Source organism: Hippichthys cyanospilos, chromosome 21 (assembly GCF_059441005.1).
Source record: "Hippichthys cyanospilos isolate Australia breed blue-spotted pipefish chromosome 21, RoL_Hcya_1.0, whole genome shotgun sequence".
Taxonomy (NCBI): domain Eukaryota; kingdom Metazoa; phylum Chordata; class Actinopteri; order Syngnathiformes; family Syngnathidae; genus Hippichthys; species Hippichthys cyanospilos.
The window spans coordinates 8,556,104-8,576,812 of NC_142389.1; the positions used below are offsets into that span (position 1 = coordinate 8,556,104).

The 20,709-nt window shown below is 39.9% G+C and overlaps 2 protein-coding genes across 4 annotated transcripts; both read left to right on the forward strand.

The window, feature by feature from the left end:
• The first annotated feature begins 1,644 nt into the window (after positions 1 to 1,644).
• Positions 1,645 to 12,098, forward strand: dync1li1 (dynein, cytoplasmic 1, light intermediate chain 1). The gene is made up of 13 exons (XM_088405579.1): positions 1,645 to 1,788; positions 2,030 to 2,103; positions 3,478 to 3,594; positions 3,685 to 3,915; positions 4,081 to 4,235; positions 5,362 to 5,455; positions 6,414 to 6,549; positions 6,691 to 6,802; positions 7,990 to 8,049; positions 8,145 to 8,189; positions 8,270 to 8,357; positions 8,437 to 8,559; positions 10,957 to 12,098. The coding sequence occupies exons 1-13, from the start codon at positions 1,691 to 1,693 to the stop codon at positions 11,073 to 11,075; spliced, it is 1,452 nt and encodes a 483-aa protein (XP_088261705.1). The 5' UTR covers positions 1,645 to 1,690; the 3' UTR covers positions 11,076 to 12,098.
• Positions 12,099 to 12,774: 676 nt separating this feature from the next.
• Positions 12,775 to 20,592, forward strand: LOC148406488 (catenin beta-1-like). Of its 3 annotated transcripts, none has more exons than XM_088404595.1 (17): positions 12,775 to 12,934; positions 13,877 to 13,926; positions 15,342 to 15,551; positions 15,646 to 15,896; positions 15,979 to 16,217; positions 16,338 to 16,539; positions 16,621 to 16,765; positions 16,884 to 16,987; positions 17,086 to 17,220; positions 17,335 to 17,538; positions 17,640 to 17,798; positions 18,300 to 18,419; positions 18,496 to 18,646; positions 18,713 to 18,834; positions 18,949 to 19,009; positions 19,412 to 19,607; positions 19,676 to 20,592. In XM_088404595.1, the coding sequence occupies exons 2-16, from the start codon at positions 13,914 to 13,916 to the stop codon at positions 19,600 to 19,602; spliced, it is 2,307 nt and encodes a 768-aa protein (XP_088260721.1). In that variant the 5' UTR covers positions 12,775 to 12,934; positions 13,877 to 13,913; the 3' UTR covers positions 19,603 to 19,607; positions 19,676 to 20,592. The 3 variants fall into 3 exon arrangements, with proteins under 3 accessions (XP_088260721.1, XP_088260722.1, XP_088260723.1); XM_088404596.1 differs by lacking the exon at positions 12,775 to 12,934 and adding an exon at positions 13,540 to 13,797; XM_088404597.1 differs by lacking the exon at positions 12,775 to 12,934 and adding an exon at positions 13,540 to 13,745.
• The last annotated feature ends 117 nt before the right edge of the window (positions 20,593 to 20,709 follow it).

Here is a 20,709-nt window from a genome sequence, read left to right on the forward strand (position 1 = left end):
TCTAATATATGGCAGCCATGTATGAAAAATAGTTTCATAGTAGTTTTCACGCTCTTAAATGATTTGCTATTCATAATCTTCCTAGATTAATATTTGAGAAACGTAAAGTATTTCATGTGATTTGACCGTAATAGTTCCAGGGCAATTTGAGACATGTTCCTGTTGAATCTATTTTTAGGATTTGACATCAGAGATCAAACCTATAAACTGATTCTTCCAAAACAACCCTTTTTTTTTTTTTTTTTTTTTTTTTAGTAAATTTGACTTAAAACTCAACAAAACATACAAAAACTGTATTTGGTCTCATTCTAAACAGTAAAATATTTTGAGTAAATTGAAAATTATATTTTCTTTCAACTGTATATAATATTTACCTATTTTGACCACAACAAAATCTAGTCTTTTTAGAGTAAATTGTACTCTACTGCAAAGGTAACTTTTACTGTTTATGCCTAATGGAGTGCAGTTTACACGTCTGCCATTTTCAGTTGAAAAAACAGATTATTTGTCTATAATTATTATGACAACAAAACTACTTTACCTCTGGTTACTACTTTTTAAAACACGTTTTTCAACTTGATGTTGACTGAAAATGGCATCATGTAAGAACCCACTCAGAGCTCATCTAACAACCAATTTCGTCTCATCTTGTGAATGTCACATTACCAAACCCAGAACACTGGTGAGCCTGACTTAAACTATCCGTTTAATAATTGTAAACATTATGTATTTTTTTGGAGTGTGACCATTTTTGGTAGTTTATTTAACACAGCATATTGAATAACCAAAATAAATATAACCTGATGACAAATTTTGATAATCAATTGCTAGTAATTCAAGAGTGGACTGTTATGAATAATTTAACACCATTTGATGGAACAAAAATTAGAATTTAGGCCGTAAATGTAGGTCATTGCTTCTAATAGTGTGGTCACTCCCATTGCTAAATCCGGTCAACATATCTCATCATTTGCTTTAACTTTCAAGTTGATTTACAAAGAGACTTTATACAAGAAACTGAATAAACAAATGAAAAATAACCTGATGTGCAACTTTGATAATCATTTGGTACTAAATTAAGAGTGGACTGTTGTGAATAATTTAACACTATTTAATGGAATAAAAACTTGAATTTAGGTTGTGAATGTAGGTCATTTCTTCCAATAGTATATAATGGTATATAGCTATACCATATCTCATCAGTTGCTTTAATTTACGTTCATTTGAAAAGAGACTTTATATTCACCCAATATTACATTTCCAAATGCAAGTTTTGTTGATATTGTGATGAGTGTGCATATTTTGTGAATCCTAGCATTCACCATGCCATCTGAACATCAAAAATGTTGTCAAAGAAGCTTATGATCTGTAATGGGACTTGTATTATCAAACGATTTGGGTTTTAAGCTTTAAATGAGGGCACATGGACAAGGGCCCACTTATAAGATGTAGAGCATTAACAAACACATGCTTTTAGTAGAACACATGTGTATTAGAATGCGATTGGATGTGTAAGATAAAATTTGTCATGCTGAGGGTGAGGTCATCGCGTATTTTGGAGTGAGTGAGCCCCTCATCTTTTGTGCGGTACGACCACGCCCCGACCACACCGCGCAGCAGCCATTGCACCAAGCTAAAGCTAAGCTAATGGTACATCCGGGCACTTTGCTCCGTTGACAACCCTGCGAAGATGGCGACTGCTGGGAGGAGTGCATTATTATCCTCCACCTTAACTGGATCCAAGACCACGCTGGAGAACCCGGAGGAGGATGACGGCCAGAACCTTTGGTGCGTCTTGGCTTTTTCTGAAATGCACGTCAACGATAGCATGTGTGCCTCGAAGCGCTGAAACTAAAATCCACCGGCTCGCTGGTTGGTTTGACAGCTAGCCGCCTGCTAACCAGGCTAGCTAGCATCAGCACCAGACAGGAAGCTTGTGACAGTGCAGTGAGCTAACATTTAGCCTGTCATTTAGTGCAATGAATGAATAATGAATCGTCATGGAATAATCAGCTCATTGTGTCTATAGGTCGACTATCCTGAGCGAAGTGTCAACACACTCAAGATCGAAGCTACCATCCGGGAAAAATGTGCTGGTTATGGGTGGGTACAGTTTATGCACAATCAAATAAGTACAATGCATACAAACACCGATGAATGGTTTCATCAAGAATCAACTTTAGCTTTCTCTGATGTGATGATGCGCTGCAGTTTGCATACAAAGACAGGTGCATTTCCTGAGCGTGCAGTACACTGCAAGTCATTGTAGCATGCTAGTGGCTATAAGAGGTGATGCTGAGAAAAGGATGTGAACCTTGAAAATGAACACAAACGCCCTATTGTTTTTGCTATACGATCGTGCATGGCTAATACGTTGCCTTGTATAATAAGCGAGTTTATTGGCGTACAGCGTGGCAGGCAGGCCCATGGTAGTCAAGTTTAGTTTCAATCAAAACATTAATGATGCATGGAGTCCCTCTGTCGGTATGAGTGAATATAGCACGATGGGGGAATTGACGCAGGCCTGTCAACACAGCAATAATAAAATTGCCTTTAAAACCAATGTGAATGCATGCAATGAATCTATGTTGCTTGGGAGTGTTTGCAATCCACCTGTGTTTGCACATTTTAGCTAAGACGATTGAGCAAAATGTTACTTTGTCAGTCATAAAAAAAACTTAATCGCTTATGCATTCTATGTTTTCAAATCATACAGGTTGGATGAAGAATAACTATTGTAATCATACTCATTCTACTATTACAAATTTAATTTGAAACAAAATATGTTTGTGTTCTTTATTGAATGGAAAATGAACGTAATCATTTGTTTTTCTAAATAAGCGCCAGTGGCGTCAACAACAGAAAGCCATCAAGTGGCTGACCATCTGAAAATGAAAACAGATAAGAACATACAAAATAAGTCACTCCTCATTAGGATTTGTTTATTACAAAAACACAAGTTATTAAAAAAGCAAGTTCAAATGTTTTTTTTTTACTTTCCACTAGAGTTGCAACAATTGGTCAAAAAATAATCAATTATCTTTTTTTTTTTTTAATAATCCATTAATCATTTCAAAACTGAGTTTAGTTTAAAATTGTCCCTAACCTTGGAATTTCAGTCTATGTTGTAAGTATTATCCAGACTCTGTAATTCTCCAGACTCACGATATTAATTTTGTGAATCGGAATAAACATTTGCATAAATTTGCTTTTACTTTGGATAGAAATTAACATTTTTTGACATGTTACAGACAAAACTAGCTACTATACAACAACAACAACAATAATTAATGCATTTTTGCATGTTATTTTAAAATAATGTCCTATTTTTCAATGGGCAAATGAAAATTAAAACTTGCTTTAATTAATATCAATAATTAGTTGTAACCCTTTTTCCACCAACCCTATATGTATATGAGTTGAAAAAAAAATCACAATGTAATATGCCTAAGCTAAAATGTGTTCTTTTGTGTTCAGGGGAAGTTGGCTCAGGGAAAACCACCTTGGTTGCCAAGCTACAAGGAGTTGAAGAGTACATGAAAGGACGAGGTCTAGAATACCTCTACATCAGTGTCCACGATGACGACATTGATGGTATGTGACACTATTTCTTATTGCACTATCTCAAAATTTAGCATTGTTTTTGGGATGATTTTACACTCTTATTTTGGTGTTTGTGTCCAGACCACACCAGGTGTAACGCATGGGTGTTAGACGGAGACCTGTACCACAAAGGTCTCCAGGGAGTAGCTATACCGGTCGACGCCATCAGCAACACGTTACTGCTGATAGCGGTTGACATGTCGCGACCGTGGAATGCGCTGGACTCGCTCCAAAAGTGGGCCGCGGTCGCCAGGGAACACGTCGACAAACTTCGGGTCCCTCCGGAAACACTGCGAGAGCTTGAGCACAAACGTGAGTCCTATCGCCAGAATCCATATTCTGCGCCTGTGTAATTGACATTTTCCTCAGTGGTGAATGTGAGTGTGAGATCGAGCGATGACTCGGTTTAACATGCATGCGCGATAAAATACTGTAGATAGACTAAAACTATGTACTGTGTGTGTTGTGTGGATGTAGTTGTAAAACAGTTTCAGGAATACACAGAGCCTGGTAGTGGGGATGACGGGACCCCACAAAGGAGAGCTGACGAGGAGGAGAGTGTGCTGCTGCCATTAGGAGACAATACACTCACGCACAACCTGGGCATACCCATGGTAGTCGTCTGCACTAAGGTGCGTACAATAACTATCTAGAAATGTTGTTTATTGGGTTAATAATTACAGTGTGGGGCAGTGTGTGCTTGGTTATGTACAATAGTATGATACTAAGACTGTCATTATTGAATCCTTTTAAAACTGATTATGCTGTGGATTATTCCATCGAATAATCAAGTGAACCCCCATTTTTCAGCAATCTGCTATGGTTAAACATGAGTTTAAGTAAGTGGATATATATCTACTCATGTTTTTTTTTTTTCCATATGAATTTTTAGACACCAACAAAATGTGCCTATGCTAAATTCAGCATACACAGTTAGCATTATCGGGCCAGGGATTACCATTTAAGGTCAAGAAAAACTAACTACCATTTAGTTTACACATACATAATGTCCATGAAGTCATTTACGAACAATGCTTCAACCAAATCCCATCAGTAAACTTTAGAGTGATGCTGCCTGTTAACTACTATGACGTCAATAATGTCTTGTTCTTCTTCTCGTTTTCAAGTTTGAGTGCCCCATACGAGTTAGCATTTGAAGTACAGTAGTTGTTTTGATTTTTATAGAAGTAAAATGAGAAGTTTGTAGTGACTGGTTATATTCTTGAATAATACAGCCCTAGTGTTTTTTGGGAAGTGCTTTCTTATATTTTGGAAAACTGTGCTATCATCGTGTTTAGTGAAAGTCTAGTATGTACCTAATAAATCACAAAGTGTTTTTAAGCACACAGATAGCAACAACAGCTAGGTGGTGCACCAAGACAAGCCCTGGAGCCATATGTCAAGATGGTCTTTGCATACAGTTTTTTTTCCCCTGATACTGCTTGTGGTTTGCTTTTTCCACATTGCAGTAATTTAACATTTTCCATCTGTCTTTGTCATTCTTTTTTTTTTCTTAGAAAGGATCCCTGTTTTTGTGTTTATGTAGAAATCTGTGGCGCAAACAGTTCCCACAGACAGAGATTCCAGGCAGATATTTTTAGTCAACCTATTTTTAAAGTCAATTAACCGACTTGATAGACTTTTTTTTCCCCCTACAGCCCTTGATGATATATCTCATATGTCAGATTCCAGCTCTTGTTTTGTTGTTGAAAAAGTTGCATCTGCCTCCATTTGACTTGGACCTGTGTGTCCTTGCAGTGTGATGCCATCAGCACTTTGGAGAAGGAGCATGACTACAGAGACGAACACCTGGACTTTATCCAGTCCCACATCAGACAGTTCTGTCTACAGTGTATCCTTCATGATGACATCAGTGCAACCCCCCCCCCCCCCCCCCCCACACACACACACACACACACACACGCACACAAATTCTTCTACCAAATAGTTGTCACAAAAGGGCCTTTTCTTAAACCATGTTAAACTAACCAATTACATCCCAAATATATATATATATATATATATATATATATATATATATATATATATATATATATATATATATATATATATATATTTTATTTTTTTTTTTTAAGAGCCCAGCCATTCAATCCCAGGTATTTATTTATATTTCTTGACAATTATTTGGCTAAAGGAGGTTCTAAAACTGGCTGCTACTCCATGACTTAAGTATTGATTAGTTCCTCTGTGTGCTTAAGAAATTGATTACTTTAATCAAGTTCGAAAGTAATCCATTTCTTAGGTAATCAAAAACTAAAATCATTAAATTAGATACTATTACAATACTATTTGGTATTGATGTAATTGATTACTTTTGGTAATCAATTAATAGTGATTTTAATTACTCATACTGAAGTGATCAATTATGTTCGGGTTAATAATTGATTATGTACTAACAATAATTACTTGAGGTACTAAAATACTAATAATTACTTTAGCACAAGTAGATAAAGTGGTAGATTACAATAGTACTTGATTGCCCAAACTGACAATTACTTAGGAACTTATAATAATTACCTCAAGTAAGTAGCTAAAGTAATCATAACTATTTAAGCAAAAAAAAAAAAAAGAATACTTTAGTGTGTAACTCATTTAGTACAAGCCATTTTTAGACTCTCCTTGAACCACTTAAAAAAGATATTTGAAAAAATACCTGGATTGGATGTCTGGACTGTTAATTAAAATAAAAAAAATGTCTGGGATTGAATGAGTTAAAACTGGATTGTAAAGTCGTTGCATCTTTCTTGAAATTGTATTATTTAAAAAAGCAACCTTGACAGAGGTGACAGATGGAGCGTCTCTTATTTACACATCAGTGAAGGAAATGAAAAACCTCGATGTGCTTTATAAATATCTGGTCCACAGACTTTATGGCTTTCCATTCCACTGCCCTGCACAAGTAGTGGAAAGAGATGCAGTCTTCATGTAAGTGTGTATACTCTTATGTAATCCATGCCCACCCTTATTGACTGATTGAGCCTTTTTATATGTTGTGTGTGTGTGATGGGCTTAATTTATGAGTCAAGAACTAAATTAGCATTTTTAACCCCCCCTCTTCGATGTCAGTCCCTCAGGTTGGGACAATGAAAAGAAGATTGCGATACTGCATGAGAACTTCCAGACAATAAAGACAGATGACGGGTTTGAGGATGTGATCGTCAAACCGCCTGTCAGAAAGGTAGCTTGGATCCTACATCTAAAAACAATTTCTATATCATGAAAAAAAAACATCAGATTTGTGTCACTCATTTCAGAGTGAAACCTACAAATAGAATTATTAGACATTTTTCGTCCCCTCAACTTTGAGCAAATATCATTGCAATAATATTGCAATGACTGTCTTTTGGACATCGAATAACAGTCTTCTTCATGGTTGTGTAGCTTACTGACTACTTTTGAGAAGACCAAAAGGAGTTTAGGATTTTTTTGTAAATATTATAAGATAGCTAATTAAGGTGCTACGCAATGACTTTCCAATACCTTATTAATGCAATTGTATTCTAATTCTTGGAAAGACTGATTTTTGTTTTTGTTTCCTTTTTTGATAGAATCTAAAATCCTTAGGGCCACCAAAATGTTTTTTAGGACGATTTTTGGCAGAAATATTATTGATTCATCGTTTCATTAATTAAAAAAAACAAAAAAACACTTTGTTTCTCCCAAACCATTTCAATAGATGTCAGTTATTTGGATTTTTACTGTTAATGGGCCAACCTTGTACCCATTCCCCACAAATTGGAGGGATCACCAGCAAAAATATACTTAAAAAAACTCACTTTCAGTTCACTGAATGCATTTTATGTCGCAAATTGTAATGTTATAAAGGCACTAACTCTGGTCATACGCATTTGTGTTACTAGTAGTACAATAGATGTCTTATTTAACATATTTATACTTATGTTGCACTACTGTATGTAGAGTATGTTTTTTTTTGTTTTGTTTTTTTTAAACAGACTGTGTCTTTAGGCTTTGTGTAAGGTAAAGGGCGTTAAGGTCAACTTCTTGCGCAACACTGCATGGGTCTCCTAATCAATGGTAGTAAAAATGCTGTTTTGAATGTCTGATCCAACAGCATGACGTTATCAATACAATTCTTGATTCTATTTAGGGATGCAAAGTGTTACAAGTGTTACTTACATATAGTACAATTGCTGTTTGTCCTTTTTTTTTTGATAGATCATCAACCTGCCCCTAGTAATAATCAACATGCAGGAAATAACTGCTTGATATACTGTACTTCATTCTCTGTGGTATTAATCAAAAGTACACAAGTTTCACTGGGAAATAAGTTTTTAAAGACTTGCTAATAAAATCATACATGTATCTCATATATTACAAGAAAACCTTTTTGTTACATCCCATCAGATTGTCCATGAAAAGGAAATTCAGGCGGAAGATGACCAAGTATTTCTAGTAAAACTGCAGGTAAGCATTTTCAATTGTTAATGTGTTTTTTTTTTTTTTTTTTGTAAATGTACTCACATTACCATTATTTATATTACACTCATTTTTTTTTTAAGTCTCTGCTTGCCAAGCAGCCTGCTGTTAGTGTAGGGCGACCAGTGGTAAGAGCGCTTTATTTTTACATTTTTGTTCCGATCCAGAAAAATTCCATGACTTTGAGTAAAATGTATCATATTCATAGGACACAACAAGCAGAGCGCCCACCGGTTCGCCTCGAACAAGCAACCGTTCTGCAGCCGCCAACGTCGCCAATGCCATGCCACAGTCAGGTAGACAAAAGCGCCACCATCAGGAGGCAATTGTATTTTATTTTCATTTTAAACTTGTGCTAATTTGTGTTTGCTGCAGGTCAAACTAGTGAGGGAGTCTTGGCCAACTTCTTCAACAGTCTACTGACAAAGAAAGCGGGGACAGGAGGCGCCGGAACGGCTGGGGGTGGGAACAACACTCCAGGGACAGTACGCAAATCAGGTGAGATTCTCCGCACACCTGCGGTTTGCCTTTTCTGTGACCTTTAGTTTCTGTGATCAAAAAAAAGTGAGCATCCAGTCCTCCCACAATCCTCAGTCATGACTCATCTCTGCCTCTTTTGAGTTGACTTTTTCACTCTTCTTATCCCTAATATTTTGCAACATCATCACCCTTGTGTTCGTGTATCCCTCCTGCAATAGAATCGTGAAATGTCCCCTAATTTTTTAACCACATTCCTCGTCTTTGCTGTCCAATCTCACTGTTAACATCACTCACAATGTGTGTACGCTCGTGCCCCAGTCAGAGGATGTTGGCCCCGATAAGGTGTGTGTGAGCAAGACATTCTCCTATTATTGTTGCTTGTGGATCTATGTTCTTATTTTCGTATAATCCCGTCTCCTTGGTGATCCTTATCACCGCTCAAGCATGAAGGATCTAACCACAACTGCACCCTATTAATGAGCGGTATTGCAAACAGTATTTGCATAATTTAAGAATTTGGAGCTTAAGCATATCATAGAAAAAAAAAGAGGTTTGCTCTGAAATGCAAGCAACATCTTTTATTGTTTTAGGGCATGTTGCACTGTATTTTGCGCATATTTACTTGTGCTACACACGTTACACATGATTCCAATTATGGCTGGCCAACACAGACACATCTCATTCACTGCCACTGACAGTTAAAGACATCAAAGATATATTTTTTTTACCTGGATGGCAGTGAATGTGGTAACTCATTCATTCACATTGAAATCTATATAAGTAAAAATTTCATTTTAACGGGGCTAGCAGTGAATGAGGTAAGGATGCTGTGCCAAAGCGTTTGGAAACTAAAGACGGTCACAACACACAAACACACTGCAATGTATTTATTTGTTTTTTTTTGTGTGTGTGTGTGTTGCTAGAGAATGAAAATGAGCGTGATGGCTGGGAGGATGAATGAAAAATGGTGGAGTGAAATGAAATTTGCGTATTAAATGATGTGGAATGATATTGAATGACATACAATGATAGAAAATGAGCTGAAATGAGTAGAACGTGTCAAAAGTGGAATGGTTTGAGTCTGTCAAAATTATTCTTATTTTTTTAATTATATATATATATATATATATGTAAAACGAGAGCAGAAATAAGCTAAACAGTTTAAAGCTGGACTGGTGGTAATTGGTCAAACAAATAACAAAAAACAAATATAAAATCAAACCCCTCACACTGGTGATTTTGCTGAAGGAAGCAAGAAAGCATGAGAACAAGGAAACAGGAGTAAGAAACAAGAAAGTAATGAAACAAAGGAGCAAGATGCACGAGGAAAGAAGGAAGTCAGAAAACAAAGATGGAATGAAGAAAGAAAACAATGGAGCTTGTAGGAACTAAGGAAAAGGTATGTGAGGATGGGTAAATAAAAGAGGAGAAAATAAACAAGGAAGGATGGAAGAAGCAAGGAAGGCATGATGCAGGAAGGAAGCAAGTACAGTATTGAGAGAAGGAAAGAAGAAAGCAAGAAAACAAGGATAGCTGGATGTGAGGAAACAAAAAAGGATGGTAGAAGCAAGGAATCCAAAATACAAGGAAGGTTGAAAGCAAGGAAACTAAAGCAAAGAAGGGAGGAAAACATGAAAGAAGGAAACAAGTAAGCAAGGAAGGAAATGAGGAATGATTGAAGAAGAAAAACTACAATGCAAGAGAGGAAGGAATGAAATGAAAAAAGAAAATAAGGAAAAAGAGGAAGGAAGGAAGAAAACAAGCTCAGTAGGAAGCAAAGAAAATGAAGAGGAAACTTGAATTCAAGGAGGGATAAAGCAAGTCAACAAGGAAGGACGGAAGCCATAAAAACAGCAAACTAGGAAGGAAGAAAACGGAATGATGGAAGCACCAAGGTAACAAAGAAGGGAGGCAAGAAAACAAGGTTAGTTGCAAGCATGGAAACAATGAAGGATGGAAGAAAAAACTAGGATCAAAGGAGGGACAAAGCAAGAAAAACGGGAGGGAAGCAATGAAACAAGAAAACTAGGAGTATGAAACTAGGATAGCAGAAGCAAGGAGACTAGGAAACAAGAACATTTCTTGTGGTCAAATGCAATATTGGTGCAGTTATTTTGCAAAATTGCAAAGTGATTCTGCAATAAAAACTTCTTAATAATCTTAACGATGGTTTGAAGTGTCGGTTCTCAATCACTAAAGCATTTAACAATCATCATCATCATTATTTGATATCTAACTTGAATGTTGCTGTTTTATATTGCATCCAGCCCTAATTTAAACATGTGTAAATGTACCCCCCTGGTTTTGCCAATCTCCTGCACTGGCTAATGTGATTCTGCATGTTTTCAGTCATGAAAAATGACACTACTTCCATAGCAAATTTCTTGATTTTTGTCTTGACTGCTACGGTCGCAGGCTCCAAACTGGGCCTGAGTGATGTACAGGCGGAGCTAGACCGCATATCCAACCGAGAGACGGACTTGGACTTGCCCAATGCCAACGAGACACCCGCTACCGACGGTCAAGGCACATGAAGACCAACGCACTTCAAATCACCCTGCTCTACTTTTTTCCTCCACCTCGATCACCCTCCGCCTCTTTTGCCCTTCCTCCCTCTGCTCTGACACACTGATATGAAGGGAAAAAAAAGAGGGAAGTAGGGAAAAAGAAAAGGTGGACACCTAGGTTTTTTTTCTACCTGTTATCGTTCACCCTCCACATGAAGACTTGTCTCTTTTTTCCCTTACCCTCATCCAAAACTTCCCCTCCACCTTCTACTTAGCCGGCTGTTACACTGGGAGGGAATGTGTCACTGTAAATGCAAGCATGGTTACATGGGTATGGGGGACCAATTTGGGGGTGTAGGCTGGAATGATTGCAAGACTGATAAAGAAGGTGTTTATCCATCCATTAATTGTGATGGTTCGGTTAGTGTTTTTTTTTTTTTTTTTTTTTTTTAATGGTAGAAAGACATGTTGAAGAAACTGCACTTAGATAAATAGGGTTTGGCCAGTGACTTAGGCAGAAAAAACGAGTGAGAACAAAATTATTGCCTGAAAAAAAGTGTTTTTTTTTTTAAGAAGGGATAAACATTTGTGTGTGTGTGTGTGTGAATGTGTGTGTGTATATATGAGCGAGTGAAACAGATCATGAAGGACATAAATGCAACCTATTTGTACGTTGGAGTTCTATTTACAAACCAAAAAGGAGAAAATCACAACTATGCTCTACACTACACTCATTGAAATACACTACACCATTAAATAAACATGGACAAAGAAAAAATAGACTGCAGTCTAGCATGGAACACACTTTTGACATTTGAGAAAACTCCCTTCTTGATACTTAGGAATTGTAAAAGGCAGGTGAGCTTTATTTGTACAGAATGACACACCGGTGACTCTTTAGGTAGGAGGGTGGGGGGGTCAAACCATGTGTGGGTCACATCAAGAATGTACAGTCATCGTCTTGCTGATTGGTCCTGTTATTTCAGAGCTCTGTGTTGGCGTTTGTATAATCAGATCTGTTAAGCGGTCAAATAAAGGTATTTATTCGGAGTCATTTGACGGTCGCCTTTTAATTTATAGGTAAATGTAGATATTCATTGAATGTAAGAAAAAATCCTTCCAGGATTTTCAATCATACTTCACTTGATCCATTTTTAGAAGTAAAATCTTTCTAGTTTGATAAAAAAAAAGAAAAATTCCAATGCAATTGATATCTTTTAAAAACGCGTTTTTTTTAACTTGCTGATGAAGTCACGTGTGCTTAAGGCTCAGGTAACAACCAATCAAGGCTCAGCTTGCAAACATCACATGACCAAACTGTGAAAACAGGTGAGCCAATACGTTATCTCCCCATTATCCAAAATATTGAGGTCACGCAACAATTGACAACTTAGCATAAACTTAAATTTAAAATTAACTTGCAAAACGTTTCTGGGTATTCTTTTACTCGTAATTTGTCAGCTTTGACACCCAATTTCATAAACTGTCCTCTGAGTGACATGGACTTAATTATGTCACAAATGAGTCACATTCCGTTCTAACAAGTATACCTCGCCCTTTTCAACTGCTGCAACAACCAAGTCAGTCGTCAGAAACTACGCGTTGAAAATATTTTTAAATGGCAGAGAAGTATTGCATTATGGTTGGATGTCAATAACTTTGACGACGCACTATTTTTCCGATTGCGGCAGAATACCGGTACTTAAATTTTCCTCTCTCGCCATCTTGTTGCTCGATCGTGCAAGCGGAAGCAGTATCTTCAGCGGAGGAAGAGCGGGTGTGGTTCGGACTTGCTCGGCTGATTCACTTAGCTCTTCAAATTTTTACCCAAGCTAAAGGAGATTTTTTTCGACCAGCAGAAACGACGGAGGTGCCACTGGATTCTGGTATGGATATCTCGCTTAGTGTTACTCGCATATAACGTATTATCACCGTGTCAATCGCCGTTTTTTGGAAGAAAATCATCTTTGGCATGGGAGGGGGCTCCGGTGAGGTTTTCAGATTTTTGGCTGGCAGCACGGCAGGTTTAGTATGGTGGCGCCCGGATCTACTTTACAGACGTCCTGGCTAGCTAAGCTAAGAAAACTGGTAAAAAAAAATCCTGTTTGAAAACCACGTTTACACTAGCGGACTCGATTCATAGTCGTGATACTCTGTGTTAGTTTTACTACACGAGACCGCTTTTAAAATCTGACACCAAAGCTTCCAATTGTGTTTGTTTACGTTTGCTAGTTGTCCTACTAGCGGTTAGCATATTCGAGGTAAGCAGTTAAAGCTAACGATGATTAACGTAACGCCCTTAATGGCAATGAAAAAAAAATGTTAGCACGTTTGAATGTCTGATGGTTCACTTCGCTGTTGGGGGTTGTTTAGGTAGTCTGTTACGTGTGTAGTTGTCTCCAAACACGAGAGGAGGAGTCATGGAAGCAAAATCGGGGCGGAGGAGGTAGTTTCTCATCGGAAACCCAGGCAGGCTGCTAGGTCGGAACTTGGCCGTGGTACGGGGGAGGGGGAGAAATATGCCTTTGAAGTGCTTTGCCGCTCAATGCTGAATTGTGCTAGTTGGGGCCTGGAAATACCCACCGCTTTGCTTTTTCTCGATCGGAGGTGGAGACTTGGGCATTTCCCTACTCTCGGCGACTTTCGCGAGCCAAACGCAGAAAACAGGCGTTTGAAGTAGGGGGAGACCTGGCGCAGGTAAATTGGTGCAAAGGGCAGGAATTCTGCGATCTAGCTGGAAAGTAACAGTGTAAGCTACCGCGTTGAAGGAATTGTTTTTATTTCCCCTGGGTGACTGTTTTGTTTCACTTTTTTCTCCTTTTACACAGACCTAGCTGCTGTGCAGGCCGAGGGCAGGCGAGAACAATGGCTACCCAGTGTAAGTTTCGATAAACAGACAGAATGTCCTCATACTTTTTAAGGACTACCGATACCGCCACAGTATTTACATAAGAGCAAAACCAGTTACAAAGTGCCGATTGTGATGAAACTGTTTGATTTCAATCATGTTTTTAAATATCGTCATACATTTGTCTTAAATGTAACCTAACCTAATGACTCACTGTCGAAGTCTGAGTCATCTTAGATTTGCATGGCTTTGAGATTGTGCAGGTATGTTATACTGGCAGGATCAACCAGGTTGCTCGAGCGTGGCCAGAGCACAGTAGACGACTTTCTTGTGGAGTTCATCATCTATTTTGCAAAGCACAATTTGCAGTCTCTCTACAACGGCATCTTTTTTATTCATGTTTCTCCTACCCAGTAGGTATAGATCAGGCTAGTGAAGTCGTATCATCTCAAAATATCAAAATTTTTTTGAGTTAGGGTGTACAGTATATTCCTTACTTATTCAAGCAAGGCGCTCACAATTTTTATGTTTGCTTGCCATCAATAATAGGAGGTAGCAATGGAAAATGTTTTGTTACTCACCTGAAGTAGATTTTTCAGATGATATTGCTGTTATTGAGTATACATCTAAAAATTTGGCATCTGAAGGCATGTTACTTTTTTCAAACTTCACATGATCACCAGGAATAACACAATAATGCATTGTGAACAAACTCATGTAAATAAGTTTTGATTAGGTACTTTTAGCTTATATGTTACTTAGTTCATTAGAAAAGCTATGAGATCATATTTTGATGCTATCCGGCTTTTCCAAACATGCAACATTTAAGGTGATTTTTCTTTCTATACAAGCCCAATGTAGATAACTGAATTAAACATTTTGTTTACACAAGTTATTTTACTCCATTTTGCTAAGTTAGCATAACATGGCATCATACAATATTTGGCAAAGCCTTCAAACTGGGGTGTCGACAGTTTTTTCTTTTTTTTCTTTTTCTTTTTTGGTGAAAAACAGCTTAGTTGTGGTTCCCTTCAGGGGACCTTGGAGAAACCACAAAAATGTATCGCTAAGTGTGTAACCACCAACCAGAGATCATAGTTCGGTGTACTTTATCTAAGTGCTTGCATTTTGTGCAATCAGGAACAGATTTAACAGTGAGGAAATGACCACAAATGAAATCTTTTTTTTTTTTTTTTTTCAGTAGAAAGTGTTAATTTTTTTTCTTTTTTTTTTAAGGACAAGTGCAACAATATGAATTTGACCAGAATATTTATGCTATTAAAACCATAATAATGTAATTTGATATTGATTTAGTTCTACAGTATATAAAGGTCCCAAGAGAGATGGTTTAAAACTGTTAATTGGCTGTACAGTTCTCAGTTCAGCCATGTTGCTTGATTTGGGATGCGTTTCGGACAAAATAATTGTTTTATTGTTGTCTTTAGCTGATTTGATGGAGTTGGACATGGCGATGGGAGACAGTAAGGCTGCAGTGAGCCAATGGCAGCAGCAATCTTACCTTGACTCAGGCATTCAGTCTGGCGTCACTACCACGGCGCCGTCTTTGAGTGGCAAAGGAAACCCTGATGTAGAGGAGGATGACCCCACTATGTACGACTGGGAGTTCAACCAGCCCTTCACTCCCGAGACTACAGGTACTTGTGACCATGCACCGTTTAACACAAACTTCATCATAATAGGTTCTTTCCATGATTTGGTTGTACTGATTTTTTTTCTTTTTTTACGCAGACATTGAAGGCTACGCCATGACCCGTGCCCAGAGGGTGCGTGCAGCCATGTTCCCTGAAACCTTGGAGGAAGGCATTCAGATTCCGCCGACACAGCTTGATGCCGCTCACCCAACTGCGGTGCAGCGCCTGGCGGAACCCTCTCAGATGCTCAAGCATGCCGTGGTCAACCTCATCAACTACCAAGATGATGCGGAGCTGGCCACTCGGGCCATCCCAGAGCTTACCAAACTGCTCAATGATGAAGACCAGGTAAAGAGAAGCTCACTAGCTATGAAAATAAAATAAAAAAACAACAAAAACTACTATACCACTGACCATTGCTTTTCTTCAGGTTGTGGTGAACAAGGCAGCTGTAATGGTACATCAGTTGTCAAAGAAGGAGGCCTCTCGCCACGCTCTGATGCGTTCGCCGCAGATGGTTTCAGCCGTCGTCCGAGCAATGCAGAACACTGGCGATGTGGAAACGGCTCGCTGCTCTGCCGGAACCTTACACAACCTTTCTCACCACCGGGAGGGGCTCCTTGCCATCTTCAAGTCCGGAGGGATCCCCGCCCTGGTCAAGATGTTGGGGTCAGTAACTGATGGCAGTCTGACGCATATGCGTTTTGCCCCCGGCCTTAATTTCTGAGGATAAACAAAACTTTACATTATAGACAAAAAATTACCTTGTGTATCTTTTGCGTCTTTCAGATCCCCAGTGGATAGCGTGTTGTTCTACGCCATCACTACGCTCCACAACCTTCTGTTGCACCAAGAAGGAGCCAAGATGGCCGTCCGCCTGGCAGGAGGACTGCAGAAGATGGTGGCTCTGTTGTCCAACACCAATGTTAAGTTCCTTGCCATCACAACTGACTGCCTGCAGATTCTTGCTTACGGCAACCAGGAGAGCAAGGTATCGTGGATGATGTTTTTTTGTCAAGATGTCTTAAGTTGTTTCAGATCACTTAAATGCCAAATCTGTTTTTTGTCGTAGTTGATTATCCTTGCCAGTGGTGGGCCCCAAGCCCTGGTCAACATCATGAGGACCTTCACGTATGAGAAACTGTTATGGACCACAAGCAGAGTGCTCAAGGTCCTTTCTGTTTGCTCCAGCAACAAACCTGCAATAGTCGAAGCTGGTAAGTTAATCTTCCTGGTAGAAATTCGCAAAAGGTTCCAAATAGAGCATTTTTTTTCCCGCTTGACAATATATTTGTGTTGATTGATTGACTTTTTTTTTTTTTTTTTTAATACTAGGAGGGATGCAAGCCTTGGGACTCCACCTGACTGACCCCAGCCAGCGTTTGGTCCAGAATTGCCTTTGGACTCTGAGGAACCTTTCAGATGCTGCCACAAAGCAGGTACAAGGCTGTTTTTCTCATGTGTTCATGACTGGCGGTGACAAATGACAGCCAATTGAGTACTGAGGGTGAGAAAATGTGACTCAACCTCTTGTTAGGAGGGGATGGAGGGTCTGCTGGGGACCCTGGTCCAGCTGCTGGGAAGTGATGACATCAATGTGGTGACGTGTGCTGCTGGCATCCTCTCAAATCTGACCTGCAACAACTATAGTAACAAGCTCATGGTCTGCCAGGTACATGAAATGTTTTCATGATCGCCACGTTCCATATTTTGTATTTTCAAAAATCCCACAGAATTGGTTGATAATCACCGACCTATGCTGTCATATGATGACTTCCGCTACCAGGTTGGAGGTATCGAGGCCCTCGTGAGGACAGTACTCAGGGCGGGAGACCGAGAGGACATCACTGAGCCGGCCGTCTGTGCCCTGCGCCACCTCACCTCTCGCCACCAGGATGCCGAGATGGCCCAGAATGCAGTGCGCCTCCACTACGGCCTGCCCGTGGTTGTCAAACTTCTGCACCCACCGTCTCACTGGCCTCTCATCAAGGTCTTTTTGCCTTCTAACTTCAAGCCACCTTTAAAGTTGAGTTCGGATTGAAAATGTTTGCGTGATATCTATTTTTTTTCTGCCCCTTCTCCTCTCACCAGGCGACAGTTGGTCTGATTCGCAACCTGGCCCTTTGCCCGGCCAACCACAGCGCTCTTCGGGAGCAAGGAGCCATTCCGCGCCTGGTCCAGTTGCTGGTCAGGGCTCACCAGGACACCCAAAGGCGCACCAGCATGGGAGGCAATCAGCAGCAGTTTGTGGTATGGAACCGGGCTTGCTAAAAGCGTTATTTAGTTTGTGCTTGGGCTGGGCAATATAACCTTAAAATGCAATAATCAATTATCAGATTGGATTTTTATTGAAGAGGATTAAGGCCAGTAAAAAAGACAAGCAAGTTGGGCAGGATTCTCACTTTTATGTCAGATTCTGACTTAATTCAAAATAATGGGAATACGTCAGAATCCTGTCTATAAGCTCGGGTCTGAAATCAAAATTCTCTGAAGGTAGAGAATAAAAAATCTTGATGTCATAACAATTCTGAGGATAAAGTCAGAATTATTAGAAGTGAGAATCCTACCAACCTTTTACTTCCTCACGTGTTCTTCTTCTCTTGCATATACTTTAAACAATAAAGAGTTTGACCCCTCCCCCCCCTTAAAAAAAAACACCTCAAATCAATTAACAGTCGTGACTTAACGCATATCTGTTCAAACTTTTCAGGCTTGACTAAATGTTTCCTCCTTTTGCGTCTCCATATACAGGAAGGCGTGCGTATGGAAGAAATAGTGGAAGGCTGCACAGGAGCTCTGCACATCCTGGCCCGGGACGTCCACAACCGAATTGTCATCAGAGGACTCAACACCATTCCACTCTTTGTCCAGGTGAATTCAAAAGCGAACGGATTAGTTAGCGCGTTGCGTTTTGATCATTCTGACTTGCTTTTGGTTTCTTCTCTAGCTGCTGTATTCTCCAGTGGAGAACATTCAGCGCGTGGCCGCCGGCGTGCTGTGCGAGCTGGCTCAGGACAAGGAGGCCGCCGAGGCCATCGAAGCCGAAGGAGCCACCGCGCCGCTCACGGAACTGCTGCACTCTCGCAACGAGGGCGTCGGTGAGAACGTTTAGTCCCGTCGGCTCGCGGCTCCCCTCGCCTGACTCCTCTCCCTTCTTCCCGCAGCCACGTATGCCGCGGCCGTCCTCTTCCGCATGTCTGAAGACAAACCCCAGGACTATAAGAAACGCCTCTCGGTGGAGCTGACTAGCTCGTTGTTCAGAACTGAGCCGCTGGCCTGGAATGAGGTGCCCGCGCTTTACGTTATTGGCATTGTTTGAACACACCTGTGGGGGAAAATGGAGACTCCGGTCAGCTTGTTTTTACTCTGTTTCATCTTTTCGTTATTTTTGTTTTTCCAGACTGGAGATCTTGGACTGGATATTGGGGCTCAGGGAGACCCTCTGGCTTATAGGCAGGATGGTGAGTCTTGGTCTTTTTTTGGGGGGAGGTGTGGTTGGTTTTTTGGAAGGTTGGTAGTTTTTCGCCTTACCATACACAGTGCTGTTTTGGGGGGAGGTGTGGCCACTTTACTGCACATGTTTTTTTTATATTTTTGGGTGGTGACACCTTACTATATATCTGTAATCTAGAGAGAGCAAGAGAGACTTGCTTTTGGATGCCTCACCTGGTCATTTTTTGGAAAGCCCCCACTTACTATACATTATACATTATACTCAATGTATATATTTTTTTGGTTAAGAAAAGTGACCTTTACTATATGTAGTGAGTTCACCGTCACAGCTGGCTTTTCGTATTTAGTTGAAGGTTAACTTGAGGTAGGCCATCTTAATAAGAGTCCCCCCCCCCCCCTTGGGTTTGCAGAGGGGGCATACCGGGCCTACCCCGCGGGCTACGGTCAAGAGACCCTGCTGGACCCCATGATGGAGGGCGCCGACTACCACGGCGACGCTCTGCCCGACCTGGGCCACCACACCGATCCCCTTCCGGACCTCGGTCACAGCCAGGACCTGATGGACAGCAACCAGCTGGCCTGGTTCGACACCGACCTGTAGGATGGGTAAGAGCCGCTTCGGAAAGCTTTTCCGCGGCGGCCCTGTCCAAACGCTCTGCTTTGCTCTTTTTCAGTTGGTGTTCCGGTAGAGCCCACGTTGTGATTGGCCTGTAACCTGTTTTGTCTGAGGCAGCATTTTTGATTGGCTGTGTCAAGTTGTGAAGGTTAAGGAAGGAAAAAGCGGTCGTGGAAAGTGCCTGACAGCAGGAAAAAAACAAATGATGGTTGCCATGGGAATGCTTTAGCAAGTTGCAAAAAAAAAAAATAAGGGGGGAGGGGGGACTGCGAGAGATTTGACATCACAAGATGGTTTTGTGGCTGGTTACATATTTTGATGAGGGTACACGAGTTGGATCTTAAAGTTGGTTAACACGTTTTAGCCTTGCCTGTATTAATCCTTTTTCAGTTCTACTTTTTGTATTCTTTTTTTCTTTTTGTATTACTCATTCTCTGTCATGGTACTGACCCAGCTTGCCTTCACACTAGCCATCTTAAGTTTGTCTTTGCTAATCATCTGTATTTTTTTTTATTATTATTAAACAAACTTATATTACATGTAGTGTTAAGTTATAGTGCTATTATACAATGTTTCTTTGGTTATGGCCGAATGTGTAGAACACTAATAATCAGTTGTACTCTGACTTAAAATGTAACATTGTGTAGTTTTTTTGTTTTTGTTTTTTTTTTTTTATAATCAAAAATGGAGGATGATACATTCTTATGTGCTTCTTTAAGCATAAAATGTCAATGTCACATGTTCTAAAGAGATCAAATGTGGGTCAAAATTTGGGGATAAATCTAGAAAAAAAAGTGTTTTATATACATTCACTGGTAGGTTACTATTTTGTATGCTATCATTGGGTGTGAGATAGAAAAGCGGGCGGCACTATCAAAAGGTATAGCCAGGTTACGGAACCAGTTGAGAGTCCTGCTGTGTTTCTTTTGGAGACGAGGTTGTGACACGGCTGAACAATAAAGTCATTTTATTTCATTCCGTCTCCATCGTCCATTCTTTCGGTGTCCGGGGCACGCGAGCAACCCGTCGTTTTGGATTCGCGTTGGTGAGCAGCTATTGCAGTTCTCACATTCACCGCACGGTGGCAGCGTG